At 36.5% G+C, this 22,042-nt stretch overlaps 12 protein-coding genes across 12 annotated transcripts; 7 read left to right on the top strand and 5 right to left on the bottom strand.

Moving 5' to 3' along the window:
• Positions 1-688: 688 nt before the first annotated feature.
• B0P05DRAFT_529873 (uncharacterized protein) lies at positions 689-2,572 on the top strand. Its single transcript, XM_051576802.1, has 5 exons — positions 689-856; positions 916-1,112; positions 1,165-1,302; positions 1,351-1,836; positions 2,065-2,572. Exons 1-5 carry the CDS (start codon positions 712-714, stop codon positions 2,488-2,490), a joined length of 1,392 nt encoding a protein of 463 aa, XP_051437876.1. The 5' UTR covers positions 689-711; the 3' UTR covers positions 2,491-2,572.
• B0P05DRAFT_529867 (Dbl homology domain-containing protein) lies at positions 2,447-4,723 on the bottom strand. The gene is made up of 6 exons (XM_051576801.1): positions 4,283-4,723; positions 3,955-4,228; positions 3,845-3,896; positions 3,684-3,791; positions 3,428-3,624; positions 2,447-3,380 (listed from the first exon to the last, which is right to left on the bottom strand). The coding sequence occupies exons 1-6, from the start codon at positions 4,563-4,565 to the stop codon at positions 2,792-2,794; spliced, it is 1,503 nt and encodes a 500-aa protein (XP_051437875.1). The 5' UTR covers positions 4,566-4,723; the 3' UTR covers positions 2,447-2,791.
• Positions 4,724-5,124: 401 nt separating this feature from the next.
• On the bottom strand, positions 5,125-6,330 carry B0P05DRAFT_529861 (Senp1 mutant in complex with sumo-1). The gene is made up of 2 exons (XM_051576800.1): positions 5,585-6,330; positions 5,125-5,543 (listed from the first exon to the last, which is right to left on the bottom strand). The coding sequence occupies exons 1-2, from the start codon at positions 5,840-5,842 to the stop codon at positions 5,163-5,165; spliced, it is 639 nt and encodes a 212-aa protein (XP_051437874.1). The 5' UTR covers positions 5,843-6,330; the 3' UTR covers positions 5,125-5,162.
• Positions 6,331-6,394: 64 nt separating this feature from the next.
• Positions 6,395-7,472, top strand: B0P05DRAFT_569228 (Ribokinase-like protein; the record flags this gene model as incomplete). The annotated part of the gene is made up of 3 exons (XM_051581232.1): positions 6,395-6,506; positions 6,551-6,945; positions 6,993-7,472. The coding sequence occupies 3 exons, from the start codon at positions 6,395-6,397 to the stop codon at positions 7,470-7,472; spliced, it is 987 nt and encodes a 328-aa protein (XP_051437873.1).
• Positions 7,473-7,574: 102 nt separating this feature from the next.
• On the bottom strand, positions 7,575-7,946 carry B0P05DRAFT_584434 (uncharacterized protein; the record flags this gene model as incomplete). Its single annotated transcript, XM_051582353.1, has 4 exons — positions 7,575-7,672; positions 7,719-7,739; positions 7,795-7,855; positions 7,908-7,946. 4 exons carry the CDS (start codon positions 7,944-7,946, stop codon positions 7,575-7,577), a joined length of 219 nt encoding a protein of 72 aa, XP_051437872.1.
• Positions 7,947-8,167: 221 nt separating this feature from the next.
• On the top strand, positions 8,168-9,287 carry B0P05DRAFT_529849 (uncharacterized protein). The gene is made up of 5 exons (XM_051576799.1): positions 8,168-8,319; positions 8,369-8,423; positions 8,473-8,501; positions 8,554-9,135; positions 9,189-9,287. The coding sequence occupies exons 1-5, from the start codon at positions 8,283-8,285 to the stop codon at positions 9,206-9,208; spliced, it is 723 nt and encodes a 240-aa protein (XP_051437871.1). The 5' UTR covers positions 8,168-8,282; the 3' UTR covers positions 9,209-9,287.
• A 170-nt stretch (positions 9,288-9,457) lies between these two features.
• On the top strand, positions 9,458-10,386 carry B0P05DRAFT_577710 (uncharacterized protein; the record flags this gene model as incomplete). Its single annotated transcript, XM_051581805.1, has 5 exons — positions 9,458-9,487; positions 9,655-9,795; positions 9,841-10,066; positions 10,112-10,227; positions 10,279-10,386. The coding sequence occupies 5 exons, from the start codon at positions 9,458-9,460 to the stop codon at positions 10,384-10,386; spliced, it is 621 nt and encodes a 206-aa protein (XP_051437870.1).
• Positions 10,387-10,411: 25 nt separating this feature from the next.
• On the top strand, positions 10,412-10,786 carry B0P05DRAFT_584431 (phosphatidylinositol N-acetylglucosaminyltransferase subunit Y-domain-containing protein; the record flags this gene model as incomplete). Its single annotated transcript, XM_051582352.1, has 2 exons — positions 10,412-10,624; positions 10,667-10,786. 2 exons carry the CDS (start codon positions 10,412-10,414, stop codon positions 10,784-10,786), a joined length of 333 nt encoding a protein of 110 aa, XP_051437869.1.
• Positions 10,787-10,917: 131 nt separating this feature from the next.
• B0P05DRAFT_529838 (uncharacterized protein) lies at positions 10,918-13,539 on the top strand (the record flags this gene model as incomplete). Its single annotated transcript, XM_051576798.1, has 8 exons — positions 10,918-11,252; positions 11,302-11,386; positions 11,433-11,479; positions 11,538-11,545; positions 11,618-11,966; positions 12,033-13,161; positions 13,207-13,315; positions 13,370-13,539. Coding segments are annotated over 8 exons (2,230 nt in total), but the record flags the coding sequence as incomplete, so codon positions are not given.
• B0P05DRAFT_529832 (transmembrane amino acid transporter protein-domain-containing protein) lies at positions 13,540-15,066 on the bottom strand. Its single transcript, XM_051576797.1, has 3 exons — positions 14,864-15,066; positions 14,282-14,808; positions 13,540-14,228 (listed from the first exon to the last, which is right to left on the bottom strand). The coding sequence occupies exons 1-3, from the start codon at positions 15,052-15,054 to the stop codon at positions 13,615-13,617; spliced, it is 1,332 nt and encodes a 443-aa protein (XP_051437867.1). The 5' UTR covers positions 15,055-15,066; the 3' UTR covers positions 13,540-13,614.
• Positions 15,067-15,441: 375 nt separating this feature from the next.
• On the top strand, positions 15,442-18,387 carry B0P05DRAFT_529811 (histidine kinase-like ATPase). The gene is made up of 14 exons (XM_051576796.1): positions 15,442-15,521; positions 15,572-15,624; positions 15,671-15,787; positions 15,845-15,910; positions 15,956-16,041; positions 16,085-16,177; positions 16,218-16,379; positions 16,427-16,480; positions 16,574-16,651; positions 16,697-16,712; positions 16,756-16,841; positions 16,904-17,343; positions 17,407-18,101; positions 18,147-18,387. The coding sequence occupies exons 1-14, from the start codon at positions 15,466-15,468 to the stop codon at positions 18,275-18,277; spliced, it is 2,133 nt and encodes a 710-aa protein (XP_051437866.1). The 5' UTR covers positions 15,442-15,465; the 3' UTR covers positions 18,278-18,387.
• Positions 18,388-21,724, bottom strand: B0P05DRAFT_529805 (glycine dehydrogenase). The gene is made up of 3 exons (XM_051576795.1): positions 21,162-21,724; positions 20,786-21,109; positions 18,388-20,720 (listed from the first exon to the last, which is right to left on the bottom strand). The coding sequence occupies exons 1-3, from the start codon at positions 21,609-21,611 to the stop codon at positions 18,492-18,494; spliced, it is 3,003 nt and encodes a 1,000-aa protein (XP_051437865.1). The 5' UTR covers positions 21,612-21,724; the 3' UTR covers positions 18,388-18,491.
• Positions 21,725-22,042: the final 318 nt, after the last annotated feature.

The following is a 22,042-nucleotide window of genomic DNA, read 5'->3' as shown; positions in this document are numbered from 1 at the left end:
ATCATGCAGAGTCCTTGAAGGACATGCAAACATTATATATATACATACTTATAAATATTCTCGTTTATAACTACTCAATTTTTATTTTATTAAAAAACAGCATTTCCTAGAGAAAAACTCTGAATCATCTTGAAATTTGCTCTCATACTTCTTTAGTATTTTTGTTGTCTCTGTTCGGTTTGGAATGTCTTTTTTTTTTGTATTAAATGATTGCTTTATCTACCAAACCAAGGATACGCTATATGCTAATGCGTCAAGTTTTATAATTCTATGCTGTGACAAGTAATATTTTTGAAAATCGTCGTTTTGAGCACTGAGGCAAATACCAATTAGCACCATCACTGCCAAATAAAAAAAAAAAAGCTCTGATAGGTTTTGTCAAATGAAAAATCAGAAAAAGCATAGACTTTTAAGAATGGCCGTTTGTCCGCGCCTTAACTGGATAAAATTTTTCCGGATGAATACAGAAAAGAAAAAGAAAAAAGACAACTGAAAGCATTCAGGAAAGCATTCAGGTATATACACTATCCTTCCCTTCCTTTTCCTTCATTCACTTCATACCGGATCTGTCATAAACAAAAAAGGAGAGCTAATCGAGATGACTGTTCGCAGTGATTGGTTGACCACTGTGACTTTCTCCGGTTTAAAGTTTCCATCATGAATTCGCACAGCAAAAAAATTGTCTTTTCTTTTTTTTTCATATTATAAATCATGTTGAGAAAAGTCTTACAGCGTTCTTTGACAAGACCTCTTGCCAAGTCTGCTTTACCTGTCTCTAGTAGACTCTTTTCTATTCATGCTAGACAACAACAACAAGAAGCTTCAGTGGCTACAGAAACGATTTCACCTTCTTCTGGTACATAAAAACTAGCTCTTTTTTTTAAAAAAAAGCAAAATTTAAACTCTTTCATAAAGATTCTTTAGGATTTGAATCAAAGGCTATCAAGGAATTTGGTAGACCTATCTATCTTGATATGCAAGCTACAAGTCCTACAGATCCTCGAGTGTTGGATGCCATGCTTCCTTACATGACTGAGTTGTATGGTAATCCTCATTCTAGAACACATCAATACGGTTGGGAAACTGAAAAAGCTGTTGAACAAGCTCGTGAGGTAAGTTGAGTAAAAGATCAAGCATGTTTATTTATCCCTCCCCTTCTTACAGTACGTTGCCAAATTAATCAATGCCGACCCCAAAGAAATTATCTTCACTTCGGGTGCTACAGAATCAAACAACATCAGTATCAAGGGTGTTGCCAAGTTCTACAAGAACAAGAAGAAGCACATTATTACTACACAAATTGTAAGTATATAAACACAAATACAAAGAAAATTGAGTTTTGTATGACAGGAACATAAATGTGTATTGGAATCATGTCGATCTTTACAAGAAGAAGGATTCGAAGTCACTTATCTCCCTGTTCAAAGTAATGGTCGTATTGATCTTAAGCAATTGGAAGAAGCCATTCGTCCTGATACCTCAGTTGTTTCTATCATGGCTATCAATAACGAAATTGGTGTGATGCAACCCATTGATGAAATCGGTAAACTCTGTCGATCTAAAAAAGTATTTTTCCATACAGATGCTGCACAAGCAGTGGGTAAAGTGCCTTTGGACGTCAATGCTATGAATATTGACTTGATGAGTATTTCTGGTCATAAATTGTATGGTCCCAAGGGTGTGGGTGCTGTCTATGTCCGTAGAAGACCTCGTGTTCGTTTGGAAGCTGTTCAAAGTGGTGGTGGTCAAGAAAGAGGTATTCGAAGTGGTACAGTGCCTCATCCTTTAGTGGTTGGTCTAGGTGAAGCTTGTAAAATCGCAATGGAAGAAATGGAGGTAAGTTCACCGTTATTTATTTGATCCTATGACGAATCGTGCTTAACCAGCAACGTAAAATATAACAAGAGTGAAAGGTTACGTCTTTTTTCTAAAAAAAAAAAAAAAAAAGAGGTCTGTTTATTTACAACAGATAGTAAGGTTTTCACAATGATTCTTGTGCAGGGGTTCTGAGGATCTTTTTTTTTTTTATGTAAATGTTTATATGAAATACTAATCTAAACTTAGTACGATCATGCTCGTATTGCTAAACTTTCAAAGCGTTTAATTGATGGCATTCAATCCAAGATTGAACAGGTCCATCGTAACGGTGACCCTGTCCACAACTATCCTGGCTGTGTCAATCTTTCGTTTGCCTATGTCGAAGGTGAATCTCTGTTGATGGCCTTGAAGGATATTGCTTTATCTTCTGGTTCTGCTTGTACTTCTGCTTCTCTTGAACCTTCTTATGTTTTGCGTGCTTTAGGTGCTGATGATGAAATGGCACATAGTTCAATTCGTTTTGGTATTGGTCGATTCACTACGGATGAAGAAGTTGAATTTGTGATCCAAAAGGTCTGTCAACATGTTGACAAGTTAAGAGACATGTCTCCTTTATGGGAAATGGTTCAAGAAGGTATTGATTTGAAGTCTATTCAATGGGCTCAACATTAATATATATGTATGTATGTATGTATGTATTTGCTTGTGTATAATTAGAATAAAAAAGAAAGAAAAAAAAAAGATATCATTATCATAGTTTATTTAGAGTATATATATTTTTATATTTTTTTTTATGTGAGAAATGCTTAATACTTCTGATTGTCTAAGAGCCAAAAATGAAAGAAGGAGAAATGAAGATGTTGCAAGAAAAAAAAACAAAAAAGAAAAAGAATTCATATAGAAAAGAGAGAGAGAGAGAGAGAGAGAGAAAAAAGATTAATCCAAAGCACACATTTGTTTTTTTTTAAGAAGGTTATCGCTTACGAGTAACTTGTTGACTGACTTTGCGAAGTAAAGCGATCCAAGCTTCTTGTTCAGCTTCTGTTTGTGTACGCATAATCAATTGGCGTTTACTTCCATTGCCAGAATTATGTCCAGGTACAGGATAAGTACCATTATTCCAAGCAACTGAAGTAGGCTGTTCATGTCTGTCATTTACCTTGATTTCAAAGCCATAGATGGCTGTATTTGGAAGACTGGGCGTGTCTGACTTACGCATAAAAGATAATCCTAGGGATCGTTTGGTTTCCGAGAGTCTTGCTATAATACTCGGTGATAAAGGTACAATTTCTGCATGTTTCAGGTTAATCATCCCCTTGTACACCAATGTAGGATTATTGTCAGACTTCTTTTTACTCATCTTGACTTTTTGACAATACATGAAAATGTCATTATAGAGTAAATGGGTGCGTGTGTCAGACATTGATTGTGGATCTGACATATCCACCTTGGTTAAGGGGCCCGTGATAAACAAACGGCGATTCGTAGTGGCAATAGCAGGGTTGTTTTGGATTGATCTAGCAGCTTCCAGGACTCGGACAAGTGCTAAGCGATCTTTCAGGCTTATTTTAAGGTCTTAGTTTTAAGAATAATCTTTTTCAAAACTTACAGTACTCGCCATTCTTTTTCACGTCGTTCGTACTTGTCCTTGAGTTTCACAAGAGCTCTGTAGTCTGGATGAGAAAGTTCAGTAGCTGTCGATATTTGAGATACAAAGGAAGAATAAAAAGGGAGTCGAACAATAGGGTTTTTCAAATAGAACACAACATCCTTGATGTTGGGCGCATCGGTTCGTGGAACACAACTCTAAAAAAAAAAGGAGAAGGAAAAGATAAGGTATTAGAATATACACAAAAGAACCCTACCTCTAGAAATTTACAGAACTGTGGCGATTTTCTGCAAAGTGTGTCTATGGTCACAATAAAACTTGCGTAATATTTCAAGTATTTTTCATAGATAGGCATCTTTTCATGCTATCGTTTGTCGTATAAACATGAGTTAATCAAATTATATGGGTGATGCTTACAAAACTAGCGAGAATATCGGATACGAATTGTGTTGGACCCCACATCTTCAATCTATATATATATATACATATACATGTGTTAAATTAAGCGTAACCTGAAACAAACTTGCCTGTCTCTTAAACCAGTATAAAGTTCTTGATGTACTTTTGTGATTTCTTTGATCGTCTCGAACAGCGTCGCTATTGCTGTTCTAGAACAAATAGCGGGAAACTTTTGAAAGACATCAGCATTTGCTGAATCATACGTCCAACGATGGATAGGTTCAAGAAAATAAAACAAAAACTGTTCCATGTCTGTAATATGGTCTTCCTCAGATTGGCACATTCTTTCAATAGACATCTTTTTCTGTGCTACATTTCTAGCTGCGTCTGCTACTTGTTGTTCTGTAAGGTATGCGTCAACAAGATGTATAGACTATGTATCTTTTTTTTTTTTACCATAAGGTTCGCATTCAGATTCATCGCCAAAAGTATGATAGATCTCGTCAATAATAGCTAAATCGTCCATGAGTTGATACAAATTGTCTGATTTGTCTGTAAAGAAGCTTAAATGATCTGAAGAGGCCTGGAAACTGTCTCTCTCAGAAAACTCCATAGATAATATGCTGTCTTCACCACTGCTGGAAGTGATATTACTACTGGTAGCTGAAACAATTGAGTTCTGTCTCCATAATGCGTTTGATTGATTTGTGCCGTCAATAGTAGTGGCAATCGAACTCATGTTGCTCGAGAATTAAAAATAGTCAAAAAAAAAAAGTAAATTACTTGGGTTCAATCGTAAAGTTTGAATGAAAGGAGAAACAAAGAGAAAGAAGAAGAGAAGAAACAATGATTTTTGTATTAATCAAATAAGAAAGTTATACGATAAAACATACGCATTTATCTAGTTTCGAACCTGCATTTGTGTATGTGTGTGAACTTGATAGTATAAAAATGCTGTGTTACTCTTTTTTTTTTTTTTTTTTTTTTTTTTGTGAAGCATACCAGTTTAATGCAATAAGTCATACAATTCGATAAAATATGGAAATAAATAGCATAAAAAGTCTATTTGAATTGACTACTTTATGATAACAATACTGTCTTGTATTACTTTCAAAATAAAAGATAGAACAAAATAACAACATACTATATAGTTGTTTGTCATGCTATTCTCATACTCATTATGTTGTGCAAGTCTGTCTTAGTGTACAACGTATATATGAATACATTCGGAGTTGTTGCAATTAAGAACAAAAAAAAAAATGAGTTCATATATACAAAATGCAGGCACAATATTAACTGGCTTTTTATGGAAGATTGACATTCTATCAGTGGAGCACTAGATAGCTTTATTTAGAATATTTAAGGCAATACGTCTTCGAATAGTAACCATGTCACTCTGCGAAAAACCAAAGGGTTGTTGTCTTGATAGTCTCTCTGCAAATGTACATGTAAATGCACCACAGTCTGACATATTTTCTTGACGCGGTATATCTTTAGGTGTTTCTTTTTTCCAGTCTGATGTGTCGATTGGAGTCTTTTTCTTGTCTAAATGTTCTTTTTCCAAATAGTCCAGAAACAATTCCAATGTGTTATCATGATTACCGTGCAAAGAATCATACACAGTTACTTTTTTATGCTTCATGTCCATAACGCCCAAGACCCAATGATAGGATTGGTTAATCGGCACTAATACTAAATCTTTTGAGAATATATCTACCTATTCATTATCAGCTATAAACTCATCACATAGACGCTTACTCTTTTTGTCCATCTTCTAACTTTGTTATAGCCTTGATCTCGTAAAGTAGAACAAAAAAAGGTATTAAAACAATGAATTTGAGGCAAATTGTCTGCTTTGGATGCACGGTCTGAAATCAATTCAAAATAAAAATTGACAATCTCGTCATTCAGCCATGTCTCTGGATAGAGTCGATAGATATCTCTGTAACTAACAATGGCATTCTTGAATTCAGACACTTGGCCTGATTGACCCTTTTTAAACAGTCTGTCTACCATCTTATTCTCTTCATCTGTCAATGGTGGTACTGTTTCAATAAGATCTGGTATAGCAGTTGCCTTATATCTTGATTCAAATCGAGCTGCCCTTAATTCTGACTCAACTAGAATCTAAAGAGTATCAGTTTAGATAGGTCTATGGGTTATTCTTACATTCAAGACATTCTTTTGTAAGTCAAGAATCTAATTCAATCATTAGCTAATACAGATATCTAGATGACTTGCCTCTGTTTTATGGTTATTGATAGTGGTTTTTGATGTGTCTACTGTAAGTTCCTCTAATTTCCCCAAGATCAAGTCAAGATCGTTAGGTTGATCTTCTTTTGACATGACGGAATACAAGTACTGAAAGCGTTGATTAAAAGATGCAATATCTATATATGCTCATGATTAACTATAGACATATAGACAATATTACCACTTTTAGGTTTCTTTACTAGTTGTGGAAAGTTGAAGTCAACAGGTGTAGTTCTCGCTAAGTTTTTATTTCGCATAGTAAGAAAAAAAAAGAAAGAAAAACAAAAAAAGAAAAGTCCTATTTTGTTTATTTAGATGGCTCCTGCTTTCTCTTCCATTGGTGGTTTGATTCTTGATGATATTGTTTATCAAGATGGTAGACGCGTCAATAACATATTAGGGGGTGGTGGTGTGTTTGCAATCTATGGTAAGAACTTCTGTCTTGTCCATCTTATATATATGTATATGTAGGCATGAGAATATGGCAATCGAATTCAGATTCTAAAAATGTGGGTTATGTGATCCATAAAGGGTTTGATTATCCTGCTCAGGTTGATGACCAACTGAATCAGTTGGACATTGCTATTCAGTCTATCGTTCATTCTGATAAACACACCACAAGAGGACTCAACACGTTTGGAGAGAATGATCATAGGGATTTTGAATACATTCACCCTATCATTCGTGTCACAGCCAGTGATTTCCCTGATAGTTGGATCAAATCAATCAAAATACTACACTTGATTTGTTCTGCTGAAAGAGCTATTGAAATAATTGATGAATGGAGAGAAAGAGAACAAGTGTTGGCTGCAGTAGACAAGACACAGTTTATATGGGAACCTTTACCATGGGCATGTCTTCCCGAGGTAAAAGATATATAATATGTTTAGTATGGCTATTGAAGCAGAATTAGAATCTAGAGCGTATTTATGAAGCATCTCAAAAGGTGGATATCATTTCACCCAATCATGAAGAATTAGCAGATATGCTAGGCACCTCATTTCATGATTTACTCATCCAACACAACCATGATTTCAAAGCGACTGTGGCATACTGCGGTCAACAATTTGTACAACATGTAGATAAAGTATTGGTCGTACGTGCCAGCAAATATGGTGCTATGGTCATTTCAGATGGAATACATTGGATTCCTGCTTATTCTAAACAAGAGGATGTTGTTGATGTGACTGGTGCTGGCAATACATTTTGTGGTGGGTACGCTTATGGTTGGATTCACACAAAAGGAGACCCAGTAGAATCTGCTTATTATGGTGCTGTCTCTGCTAGCTATACTGTAGAACAAGTAGGTGTGCCTGTATTCAATCATGGAGAATGGAATCATGGACCTAGTCCAGAAGAAAGACTAGCTAGATTAAAGGGTTTATTTGTTTGATTGTTGAATGTGTTCCATAGCCTGAAGGAATCCATATGTCTTTTCACAATTAGCATATGTATATTTGGCTGTAATATAACCAGCTATTCCAGAAGCACCTTATCATTTGTATGAATAAACTGTTGATAGAATGTATAACTTACTTAATGCAGAGAATAAGGATTGGTTCTTATCAAACCCAAATCGACGAGCTAACGGTACTATTTTATTATTGTGAGTCTGTATCTTCTTGTTTTCTTTACTTACATGTAATAATACCTACTGCAACTAGAATGAGAAAAACAAAGTAAGTAAATTGAGACATGCTATAGCACATATTTACTTGCTGCATAGATACCAGTTTTATTCGCATTTTGTTGACATAATCTTGGTAAAATCCATTCCTAACATATATATATATATAAGCAAATAAGATATAGGTTCAAATAGCCTTACAGGATGTTCTCTGGCAATTCCTTGTTGTATTCTTGACATATCTAAAGATAAAAGAATAAAAAAAAATATTTAAGCAAATGACGTATATGTGCATTGCATGATAATTATAAACAATAGCAAGATATGATTGGATAAACTCATCCTTGTCTTTACTTGGTTGAATACGACTGATAGGTAACCTAGATCAAGTCACGTGACTCCTCCAAGCACTTTGAACAAAAAAAGTGTGACGTAGTAAAATCCATCGAGTGCTGCAAAAAATACCAGTACAGGGTAGATTTTCGTTTGATTCCTTTCTAAAAGAGATACTGTAAGTCTATTTGCACCCAATACACGTTTTATTCAATCTTTTTAGTTCTTCTTTTTAATTCAAAAATGGCTCTCCGTTTGATCACTAAGAACGCTTCAGCTGGTACACTTCATATGAACATTAGATTGTATACTCATCGTTTTATCTGTAGCTGCCCTTGCTCGCCCTGCTTTATATGCTTCTCGTCAATCTTTGAGTGCCACTGCGTAAGTATGATTGCATATTATGATAGTGTTGTTCATCTCTTTTCTTTAGTGTTCGCCACTACACTACTCAAAAAGAAGGTACACAGAGAACATAAAAAAGTCGATCCACCTTATTAAACACAATTAATAGTTGAACCCAAGGAAAAGGCCAACAGTATCATCAACGCTCTTCCCGGTAACTCTCTTGTTTCCAAGACTGGTTACCTTACTTTGGGTACTGGCTTAGCTACCTTCATGATCTCCAAGGAAATCTATGTTCTCAATGAAGAAACTTTGGTCTTGATTGCCTCTACTGGTCTTCTTGGTGTCTTACTCAAGTACCTTAGAGAACCCTTCACCAACATGGCCAATGAACACATTGCTCGTATTAAGAACATCTTGGTCCAAGCTCGTGAAGACCACAAGAGTGCTGTTCAAGAACGTATTGACCAAGTAGGACAAATGAAGGATTTGGTTGATGTCACAAAGGCTCTTTTCGCTCTTTCTCGCGAAACTGCTCAATTGGAAGCTGAAGCTTTTGAATTAAAGCAAAAAGTTGCTGTTGCTTCTGAAGTTAAGACTACTTTGGATTCTTGGGTTCGTCATGAAGCCAACCTTCGTGAACGTGAACAAAAGCAATTGGCTGCTTATTTGATTGAAAAGATCAACAAGGACTTGCAAGACCCTAAGATTCAACAACAAATTCTCGAACAAGCTATTGTCGATGTTCAAAGTAAGTGTCATCAAAAAGAAGGAGTAAAACTCATTGCTTATCTGATTCTATAGAAATTGCAAAGACTCATTAGATCCCCATTTTATTATTAAATTTTGTAAAAAAAAAAAAGAGAACTAAAGTTGTTGAAAAATTATTTTTTTATTTTTTTTGTTTTTAAACATGTCTTCATTAAACAGTCAATTACAAAGCTTCAAGAAATCGTTTAAAGCAAGTACTGAGGTTGCTGTCAAACGTGCAGGCCAAGCAGTGCCTGTGAAGGAAACTAAAACAGGTTCTGGATTCATATCCAACAATACCAAAATTTCTTTTGATTCTGGTCATGAATCAAAAAAGAGAAAGAGACAAACAGGTAAAGAAAAGAATTCTTTGTTCATGTACTAAGTATAGTCTAGTCTACTCCCAACCTGCTAATACGGGCACGGGTAATCATGCCATGAGTCAATTATATACCGTCATTCAATTCTTGAAGGTTGAATCACCCTTTTTCTTAATCTTTCTTATTGACATTAGACATAGGATAGTGATGCACCTCAATCAGTCACCAGTATTGTTTCTCGAACCAAAGTAGATATCACAAAGAACCCACTATTATGGGATAAACTAGTCGAGAATGAAAAGATTGAATATGATACTGTCAATAGTACTTTTGCCTACAAGGTAATATAAACCCATTCATTGCCAATGTTATTAAGCGAAGCTTAGCCTACATTTCAAATCAAAAGTAAAGAAGAATTGTTGTCTTTGTTGGCACAACACAAGAATGAAGGCGGCATGGATTATAAAGACCTTAAGGATTCATACTCCAAATTAAGTAGTGCAGTAGAAGAATTGGCTGCTTCAGGACAAATCCTGGTGGTTAGAAATAAGGATGGTAATCCGCGTGTCTTGTTCTATAATGATGCTGAATACAACACTCCTATTGATTCAGGTAAAGTACATATAGAAAAAGACAGTGACTAAGCCTTTTATGCAGAATTCAAACAAATGTGGTCTGAAATTCCTATTCCTGATGAAACAGATTTACCTAAAGCATTGGAAACTGCAGGTCTTAAGACAATGGAAGTATTTGAAAAGAAGATTACATCTGAGGTAAACAAGTTACATATCAGTTCATACATTGTACTTATTCTTGTTACTTAGTCCAAGCCAAAGAGATCGAAAACAAGAAACAAGCGAATCAAGATTACAAATACTCACTTGTCACATATTGATTTATCTAAAGATTATGTGCCACCCAACAAGAAATAAAACTCTTTTTTTTTGGTCTATTTGAATGCAACCTCATCATCGAAGGCGATCATCTAAATCTATTCGAACAAACACACCTGTGAATTATGCAAGACGAATGACAGTTCATTTACCAGAGACTATACCCGATACTACTTATCTCTATGGTTACGCGTTACTAGGCGCGTCTTTTTTCTTTTTTACTTTTTCAGTCTATTCTATTGTGGCGAGCGAATACATGCCTGATGTCCATATCAAGGTAAATAAGATCCATTACAGTCTACCTCTAAATCTGTTCTAGTTCCTGGATTGGGTTAAATATGATGACTATTATTGTCTTTTGATCCCTATTACAGCTATTGTGTGGATTTATTGGGTTTTATGGAATTGGATGGGCATGAAGTTTTTTAGACATAATTAAAAGAGGAGGGAATAAATGAATAAGGAGCATTGTTTAATTAAAAAAAAAAGAGGGAGGAAAGTTTGTTGTAAAGGGGTTGCTTATAAAATGACAACACGACTTTTTCTTTTTCTTTTTCCTTGTAGTATAAAAATGAAATCAGACATTGCTATTCTTCAAGTGAAAAATGAAGAAAATGAATATAATTTAGCTGCTTCTGATATTTCAAGCAGTAATAATAGTAGCAGTAATCGATCTAGTATGAGTAGTCTGGATACTACTCCACTTGAGTTAGGCATCGTCATCAATGCCCTTCAACATGCTATTGACGACGATGCAACAATCATTCAACAAGAACAAGATCATGAACAGAAGAAGATAGAACAAGATACTAGTAGCGGTTCAGCCAATGTCATTAAGATATCACCTATTGATCCAAAGCATATAAAGCCAAACACATTGAACCCTCGGGAACAAGAAAAAGCAGGTAAAAATATTCTAGACTAACAATAAACATGTATATTCACTTATAATAGATGAACACTATTTAAAAGCAATACATTTACTCTTCAGTAATAAATTCATGAAAGCAAAACAAATGTTCGAGCAATATGCACACACGTATGTCATTAAACATGTATACTTTAGTTACTCATACATAGAAAAGTGATCCATTTTATACTTCAGGATTAGGCTCTATGACATTTTTCAAAGGTAAATAAAAATAAAAAATAGAATACAGTTTGAAATATGAAGACTTATATTTGCATAGCCATCATGGTAAATTTCAAAAAAAAACAAAAGATACTCTGATTATTATTTATGATTTTTAAAAAAGAAAGTGATTGATAGACAATGGATCAAGGCTCTATAGAGAATGCAATGCAAGTATTAATGTCAACATACACCATTGCTTCAGCACAAATCCATAACACAACTGGACCTTTTATCGGCAGTAAATTAATAAGCTATGTGACATCTTACTGTCATGCTATCAAAATATCTCGAGGATCTGCTCTCCCAACAAATGTGATGCCTGTAAAACCCAAAAAGCTAGAATTGCACAAGACGCATAGAACTCCAAATGGTGTCTTGCGTGCTCATGTTGTTAAGGCAGAAGCGTGTTTGCAAATGGCCATTCTTTATTTGTTTCAAGAGACGATTGCAGGCTATATTAAATGTGGTCTCAATCTAAGACGAGGTAAGTCCATAGGATATATATATATGTGTGTGTGTGTGATCTAGCAAGCAACTGATCATTGTAAAGCTTATACTAGTTATACCATTGTGTGGCAAGAATATAAGCGCATGGGGCAATTACATGACGAGTATATTGACAGAGATACGATTTCTGGTATACAGTTTGGTATTGGATCCATTCATTTGGTATTATCGTCTTTACCCAGCAAGATACTACGTACAGTAGCTGCTTTTGGATGGAAAGCAGATCAACATTTAGGTTTTGCTCTTCTCAAATTATGCCTAGAAAACAAGAGAGCGAAATCACCCATGGCATCAGCCATGTTGTTGGCTTACTATACCACACTCACCAACCTGTGCCCTCAATTACTTGTCGATGAATACACACAGCCAGCGATTCATACACTGTTGGACGCACAAAAGACGTATCCTAACTCAACCATCTTCCTTTATTTTGCAGGTCGAACATCTCGTATTGCACGCAACTTGACACTCTCAACACAGTCATTTTTGTATGCCATTGAGACAAGTAAGAACGAATGGGTTGAAGTACAAATGAATCAAATGGCGAGTTATGAGATCGGCTTAAATTACATGATGCAGAGCGACTGGGAAGAAGCTGCCGGTATCTTTGATGCGCTTTACAAAGAGGGCTATTGGTCGCCCGCTATTCTTCGCTACCTGACAGGTGCTTGTTTGGATATGATGGGACGTCGAACAGAAGCCATTTTAGCGTTTGCTCAAATCCCTGGTTTGATTACACGCACATCAAAATTCAGTAACAACACAACGACATCAGGTATGGAACATTATATTTTACACAAAGTCGAGTTCTTTCAAACCACTGGGTATCAAGACATGGACATGACCATGTGTGCACTTGAATATCTTTATTTGTGCAACGCGTTTGAATTCATGGACACAATGCAATTAGAACACAACCTGCATTTGACAGAGGATGCCCTGGGCCGCATTTTGGATACTGAGAAACTTGAATACAGTATTCGTGCCAGAGAGTTACTACCAGAGACACCACCACCACAATACGATCCTCAACGTGCCATCTTATTGTTGATCAAGGCAGCTATTTTGAATGCTATGGGCCGAGTTCATGAATCTATTATTCATTTGAATTGGGTTATAGATCACAAAGACACGATGACAGCGGATTCTTGGGTTTTACCCTTTGCTTATTGGTAAATACAAACGTAAGAAAGATCTTGGTTTCTAATTTACGTTAGGGAGGTGGGCACAACATGTTGGAACTTGAATCATAAAACGCGAGCAAAAGAATTTTGGAAGACCGCATCAAGATTTACAGGCTACAATTTTGAGTACAAATTAGCCACGGTAAAGTTTAAAAAAAAACGCGATCGCCTAGTGAATACTGACAATTATTTAAAGCGAGTTTATCTTGCTGTCACACAAGCGGAAAAATTGGGTATTGTTCAAAGATTAGATAAGGTCAAATCAAACGACAAGACGAACGATACTAGCATGCCGATAAAATATCGATTATCTACCTCCGAATCAAAAGATATGGAACACATTGTTCAACAATTAAGACTATAGAGTTAATAAAAAGAGTATATTTTATTTATTACACAAATATTTACACATTTGCAGATCAATGCAAACAAGAAAGAGAATTAAGCACTACAGTTAGTGATACTAAGGACAACACCTGTAGATTCAGCAGGGTGAACCCAAGAGTTGACATTCACATAAACGGTGTAGACCATGGCAAGAACACCAAACAAAATGAGGCCAACATCAAGGATCTTGGCAGTTTTCCTAGAAGTGATCTTGTAATGGAAAAGACCGGGGAAGATAAAACAGAGAGGCATACAGGCAATAGAACCTACAAGAGAGACAAACTTACTCAAGTTTTCAGAACCAACACCAAAACTGACAGCAGCACAAACGACAGGAACTAAAGAACGAACAAAGTTTTTGCCCCATTTGATCTTGAGACTCTTGGTACCAGAACGGTTACCAAAGATGTACTTTTCAATAATAGTCAAGGGAGGGTAGAGCATGAAAGGACTACTGAAGATCATGGCAATAGCATAGAGAACTTGAACAGTGGTTGATAGAGGAGCACGGGGAATATTAGCAACAACACTGGCTTGAGTAATATCACCATAAGCAATATAACCAATAGAACCAATCAAAGTGAAGACAACAGCACAAATAAGCATACCAAGGTTCAAGACCATAGGAAACTTTTTGGGGTCCTTCATACCATTCACGATAGGTAAAACTAATAAAAAAGGGACAGTTTAGTCAATCATTATATGGAGCACAAGAACTTACCCATGCCAATGCCTTCATAAGAAAAGATGGCGGTACCAATCATTAAACCAAAGGTGTTTTGATTGACCAAAATAATATTTTGACCAACACCATGGTCATGAATTTGTGCAGAACTGAAATAGAGAATACAGATAAGACCAAAAGCAATAAAGATATCAGCAATTACAGCAATAGGAGATAACTTGGCAATCTTTCTGACCCAGCAAATAGGAATAATAACAGCAAGAATGATCCAGATATAATATTTAGCAGCAAATGGAGCGTTGCAGTTATTGACAGTGTCAACAACAATACCGATATTTTCGGAAATGAAGATCATGTAAGAGCAAACAAAACCCATTTGAGAAATACATAAGAAGAATTGAATCAAATGTCTCAAGTAAGCACCATAAAGGTGTTGAGCAACATCACCATAAGAACCCCCGATAGACTGTTGAGCTTTCACAAGGATCTGGAAAGCTACACAACAGATGGAAGCAAGTAAGACCATTAACACGATTGACAAGACAAGACCACCACTAACAAAACTAAATGAATTGTTAGAGATAAAAAATTTTTCTGTGTAAATCTTATTGCACTTACGATCCAGGCAAGAAAATGACACCTGTACCAATAAAAGCCTTCAATAACATGAACAATGCCTTTCCTGGAGAAGCAGTTCCTTCAGGTACATGTTCGATCTGTTCTTCAGCTAATGAGTTTTCATAGCGATCTTCTTGATGGTACTTTTCATGGAGTTCAGGGCTAGCTAAGACTTTATCGTTTTGATTCATAAGGAAAAAAAAAACTAATCTAGAAAAAATTAACTTTTTTTGTTGCCTTTATATTGACAGACATTTCAAACGGACATTGAAAACAAAAAAAATCACAAAACCAATAAAACGATTGTCCCTTGTTTTTTTCCAGATACTACAACTTCGTGAGAAATCAAAACCGTAAAAGCCAATAGAAAATTAAATCGGTAAACCTTATCTCCTAACAATTGCTTGATAGAGTAACGCAAATCTATATATCTCCATATTCTTTTTCTTCTTTTGTACATATTTGTTAAATAAATATTGTTTCCCGCTTATGTGTGTGTGTTTTTTTTGTCTTGGGACATATTTATTTGAACCCAAAAAAAAGATCAATTCGATGAGCGCAGTTTAATTTTTTTGTTTCTTTTTTTTCGTTTTTCTCTCATCATGCCTAATGAAAAAATTCGTTTACTTGATGCTAGTGTGATACATCAACTACGCTCGTGAGTTCGTGGTCCTTATTCTTGTTCTTTCTAAGACTCTTTCTGAATAGGTCACTTGTCATTAACACGCTAGTACAGTGCGTAAAAGAACTTGTTCAAAATGGTATAAATAATCTGTTGAGCATGTCCAACTCATTCTTTCTTTAAAGCACTTGATGCGAATGCAACAGTGGTAGACATTTTGCTTGACGTTGAGAAATTCAGTGTTCAAGTCAATGATAACGGACACGGTATACAAAACCTGAGAAAAATTGGACAGAGGCATGGTAAGTCTTTATTTTTTTAAAACCCAATGGAGAATATCTTGAGTAACCATTGTCAAGTGACATCAAAATGTCATACATTGTCTGATGTCAATCAATTAAAAACATTTGGATTCCGAGGCGAAGGTTATTGTTCATCATGCCATGCAGTATACTCATACCATTATTTAGCTTTGGCTTCAATTATAAATGAATCAATGACTCAAATTATTTCCAGACATTCTTCTTCAAAAGAAACATTTGAAGGCTTTTGGCGAGTAAAGAAACATGTCCAGTTTTGTATTATACTGAATATATTAGGATGGCAAGATTATTGGTGACATTTCAGAGTCGAAATACACACGAAAAAATCATCCAGGCACAAGTGTTATTGTTCGAGATTTGTTTTATAAGGTATTGAATAACTAGCCTTCAACTTCTTATACATCTATAGTATCCAGTGAGAAGACGACAGCAGTTGCTGAATGCTTATCAACATGTGGCTATTATGGAATCAATAAGGCAACTTGTGATTGATTTTGCACTTTGTTTTCATCATGTCAGTTTTACGCTTACAGATAGTACTCGAGATTCAACCATTTTGGCTACAAAAAGGGTAAATAGAAAGAAAAAAAAGAGAAGGATTGATACCAAGCTCTTTAGTCAAACACAAGCTTGGATATCTTTCGACAATTGTTTGGTCTAGATATGGCAAAAGTAAAACAAGATTGAGTTTTACTGATTATCTAATGTTGTGACTAACCTGTCTACGTTTCTCCCCCGCATTTTTTTTTTTGTTAAACGTATTAGCATCTCAGACAATTGGACACACAAGACAATGATATTCAAGTACAAGGCTATTTCTCCACTCGGGGGTTTCCAAGCAAGGTAAGCTTGTGTTATCATGGAAGTGTTATTTATGCATCTAAATAGACTTATCAATTCATATGTATGTTTAATGATATTAAATTACATTATTCACTTGTAATTAGATCTCAATCATTACTTTATTCCAACTCATAATGAACTATACAAGGTAGTCTCTGAAATGTTTTCCAATAGCAAGTTCTCTTCTATGGTATGGTAAATGGACAAAGCAACAATCTGCTCATTCATATTGATGTTTTTCTTTAAAAAAAGGAAAAAGAACAAGTATCCACTACATCAAAAGGAAAGGATCGGTTTGTGCAAAAGAATCCTATCTTTATGATCAAGTTTGCTTGTCCTAAATGGAGTAGTTATGACATATTTATGTATCTGGAAATGTTGAATGAATTCGCTTGTTTCCCTCAAATCAAGTTACTACTTAAACAACTGACTGTGCAGTTTTTAAGGCTTGTTGGGTTTCTTGGCGAGAACGAAACTGGAGAAAGACCAAAAAGCCAAAAGCCAAAACGATCTATAGATAAGCAAATCAATAGCCCATATTTGTCGCACACACCTTCTGCTACTTCTTTAACCTTTAGTGATGTAAGTGATGTTAACAAGAAACGGCCACGCGAAACAGATTCAGATTTCTTTAATTGGTGGGATCCTAGTCAAGAAAAGCTAGTTTACATTGATTCAAAAACAGGCAATACGTACGTTCTTTGAATTCTATTTTTTCTTCCCGTCTTGTCATACACTAATATACTTTTATATAGCTATAATTCCATCTCACACGATTCCCACACTGAAAAAGGACATCAAAACAAAATTGATAGGTCCCGCTTAAAAAGAGCAAAAATAACTCAAGGCAATAATGTCTTAAATGAAACAAAAGCAATCAGTAATTGGCTTGTCCCTCCTTCTTTAGGTATACCCAATAAATTATCGAAGCATGATTTACAGCATGTCCGAGTTCTCGGGCAAGTGGATAAAAAATACATTGCTGTCAAACTCTTAAACAATAACCTAGTCATGATAGATCAGCATGCAGCAGATGAACGTGTCAAGCTAGAGGAACTGCTAAAGACAGATGTGCCATGGCAAGTCTCTGTTCTTGAGCCAACGATTCCAGTTCAATTGGATTCCCTTGCTGAGTATCAAATCGTAACATCCGATCGTACTTTGAAATGCTTGAAAATGTGGGGTATTCATATTACCGCTACAACAAACAGTACAACATCTCGATCTCGGTTCTTTAGTACAACAGTAAACGAACCAGAACATGCGTATCGAGTTTATGTAACACAATTGCCGAGTGTTATTGTTGACAGATGTATTATGAACCATACGCTTTTAAAGCAAGTGATATGCGATTATGCTTATTGGATGATGGAGCAAAGAGATGAAGCAACGCTAGTCAAGACATGTCCAAAAGGAGTCGTGGAAATTTTGAAATCAAAAGCTTGTAGAAGTAATTAGATACGCATTGATCATCAATATACTCATTCTTGACTAGGTGCTATCATGTTCAATGATGAATTGGATTTAGCGAAATGTGAACAACTTGTCAAGAGGTTGTCCAAATGCAACTTCCCTTTTCAATGTGCTCATGGAAGGCAAGTGTGTTTCCAAAGAACTATTTTGTAATTTCACAAACTTTGCCTAGACCTTCGGCTGTTCCAATTGATTTGAATCATCTTCATTCCTCTATGTACTATAGACCTAAGAGACAAACTCAATGGCATAGATTAATATAGTTTTGTTTATTATTATTCTTTTGGGATATAAAATCTAGTTGTTAAAGGTTGAAAAGAATAAATAAAGTCTATAATACAATGATAAGAGTACAAAGAGAAAGAAATTACAAGTATTCTTCAGGAGAAGGACAAGTACACATCAAGTTACGATCACCATAGGCATCATCAACACGAGAAACAGAAGGCCAGAACTTCTTTTCCTTAAGGTAAGGCATAGGGAAAGCAGCAATCTCACGAGAATAAGGACGGCTCCAGTTATCAGACATCAATGTCTTGATAGAGTGAGGGGCATTGTTAAGCATGTTGTTGCCCTTGGGTAATTTACCATCCATGACTTGTTGGATTTCTTTACGAATTGAAATCATGGCATCACAGAAACGATCCAGCTCAGTCTTACTTTCAGATTCAGTGGGTTCGATCATAAGTGTGTTGGTAACAGGCCAAGACATGGTAGGACTGTGGAACCCGTAATCTTGAAGACGTTTGGCAACATCAATAGCTTCAATACCGTGTTGGACAAAAGGTCTGATATCCACAATAAATTCGTGACCACACATGCCATTTTCATTTGTGTACAAAACTTCATAGTGTTCAGAAAGACGACTGGCCATATAGTTGGCATTCAAGATAGCAACCTTGGTAGCTTCAGTAAGACCCTTACCACCCATCATCTTAATATAACCCCAGGAAATAGGAAGGATGGAAGCAGAACCATAAGGAGCAGCAGAGACAGGACCAATAGGGTTTTTACCACCGCAAGCAACAACAGGGTGACCAGGAAGATAAGGTTCAAGTTCCTTGGTACAAGCAATAGGGCCCATACCAGGGCCACCACCACCATGAGGAATACAGAAAGTCTTATGCAAGTTCATATGGCAAACATCAGCACCAATTTCAGCAGGCTTGGTCAAACCAATCTGAGCATTCAAGTTGGCACCATCAAGGTAGACAAGACCACCGTTTTCATGAACAACTTTACAAGCTTCAGAAACACCAGCTTCAAACATACCAAAAGTAGAAGGATAAGTGATCATGACAGCAGCCAATTTATTCTTGTGCTTCTCAGCCTTGGCCTTCAAGTCTTCCATATCCAAATTACCATCATTATCACATTGAACAATTACGACATCCATACCGCACATGGCAGCAGAAGCAGGGTTTGTACCGTGAGCAGAGATAGGAATCAAACAAACATTACGTTCAGTTTCACCACGGGCATGGTGGTAAGCGCGAATAACACGAAGACCAGCATATTCACCTTGGGCACCAGAGTTGGGCTGAAGAGAGACACCTTCAAAGCCAGTGATTTCTTTCAAGTCATCAGCAAGTTCATCGAGCATGGTAAGATAACCTTCGGTTTGTTCAACAGGAGCAAATGGATGGATGTTGGCAAACTCGGGCCATGTAACAGGAATCATTTCAGTAGTGGCATTCAATTTCATGGTACAACTACCCAAGGCAATCATAGAGTGAACGAGTGAGAGATCTTTGCTTTCAAGGTGGTGAATGTAACGAAGCATTTTGGTTTCAGAATGATAAGAATTGAATACAGGGTGTTGCAAGTAAGAAGAAGTACGTTGAAGTTGACTAGCAAAGGTAATCTTGTTGGCATCGAGTGAGTTAGTAAGTTCTTCAAGAGAGATAGTAGGGTGGTCCTCCTTATGGAAGATTTGGATCAATTTAGCAAGATCGTCTTGAGTCACAGCTTCATCAAGGGTGACACCAACAGTACCACTGTCAATGGCACGAAGATTGATACCAGCAGCGGCAGCCTTGGTGATGATAGAGGAAGAGTTACCAACTCTAATGGCAAGTGTATCAAAGAAATTACCGTCGTTTTCGATCACAAAGCCAGATTTGCGAATGGATTCAGCCAAAACAGAAGTCAAATTGTTGATACGTTGAGCAATAGCCTTTAATCCTTCAGGACCGTGATAAACAGCGTACATGGCAGACATGTTAGCCAAGAGAGCTTGGGCGGTACAGATGTTACTGGTGGCTTTCTCGCGACGAATGTGTTGTTCTCTTGTTTGAAGAGCAAGACGGTAAGCGTTGTTGCCATCAGCATCTTTGGAGACACCAATCAAGCGACCAGGCATACGACGCTTATGTTCATCCTTACAAGCAAAGAAGGCAGCATGAGGGCCACCAAAGCCCATAGGAACACCGAAGCGTTGAGAGTTACCAAGGGCAATATCAGCACCAAATTCACCAGGAGATTTGAGTAAAGTTAAGGCCATCAAGTCAGTAGCAACAGCAACTTGACCACCGGCAGCATGAACACTAGCCGTTAAAGCTTCATAGTCTCTAACTGAACCACGAGTATCAGGATACTAGGAAAAGAATTAGTATCGGCTTGTACTCTTTCTCCCTCTTTTCTTTGTTTTCATGCACATACCTGTAATAAAACACCGCAAAGGTCCTTGTGTTCGGAAAAGTTATAGTGAAGTGTGTCTGCAACAACAACTTGAATATTGAATGATTCAGCACGAGTCTTGAGACAGGCAATAGTTTGAGGGTGACAGTTTTCATCTACAATAAAAAGATTCTTCTTACGACGGCCAGCTTGCCAGCACATCAACATGGCTTCAGCAGCAGCAGTACCTTCATCCAAAAGGGAAGCATTAGCAATAGGCAATCCAGTCAGGTCAGTGACAAGAGTTTGATAATTTAAGAGAGATTCTAAACGACCTTGAGAAATTTCGGGTTGATAAGGAGTGTACTGTAATCATTTTATCAACAAATCTGTCTATTACGAGTGCATATATACATACCTGAGTGTACCAAGCGGGATTTTCCAAGATGTTACGCAAAATGACATTGGGTACAACCGTATCAGTATAGCCTTGGCCAATATAAGAACGGGCAATCTTGTTCTTGGAGGCAATTTCCTTGAGACGAGTAAGCAATTGACGTTCAGGAATACCTTCGCCAATAGCTAATGGCTTAGGAGAACGAATAGTGGGAGGAATGGTCTTTGCAAGCATGTCATCAATAGATTTAACTCTAAGCTGCTTCAACATATCTTGAACTTCATTACCCTCAGAACCAATGTGACGACGAGGGAAAGTATCGAGAGGAGCAAGCTTAGCAAGAGCAGGCTTAGAAGTGTGTTGGAAACGAACAGATGGTCTAATGGACTGTCTCAATGGCTGAGAAGCCAAGTGCTGTACAGGTAAGCGTGCAATAGCACATTTGGATCTAATGGCAATACGTGACAACATTCTGATGAATAGCTCTTCAGAAGCTAATCAATTGCACGATAAATAGTTAAATAAAAAAAAGAGGAAAAGGAGATTAGGAGACCTATTTATTGTGTTTTTTCCTTGCGCGTGAATGCTCAAGTAAAAAGATGGTCCGTATCTATTGGCAAAGTAAGGTTTGATCTACCTACCATTACAGGCAACAAATCGGTCCCGAGCACGTCCACTCTGTCAAAGTAGTCACGATTTTTTTTTTCATAAAAAAAAAGACTTGCCTTTTAAAGCATTCAGCATTTCAATGAACCCTTTTTTGTCTTCTTTTTTTTTTCTAATTTTGATTGCTGCCAAACAATATTGTGTTGATAATGCATAATGCTCGGCTATAAACAAAAAGACGTCTTGTTATCAACCTGAGTTGACTTCATATATCTGTATGATATTCAGAAGCATCA

This window comes from Gilbertella persicaria (assembly GCF_025201335.1).
Source record: "Gilbertella persicaria strain CBS 190.32 chromosome Unknown B0P05scaffold_7, whole genome shotgun sequence".
NCBI classification, from domain to species: domain Eukaryota; kingdom Fungi; phylum Mucoromycota; class Mucoromycetes; order Mucorales; family Choanephoraceae; genus Gilbertella; species Gilbertella persicaria.
Note: the sequence above shows the minus strand (reverse complement) of the source record. Positions and strands in the feature narration are given on the sequence as shown.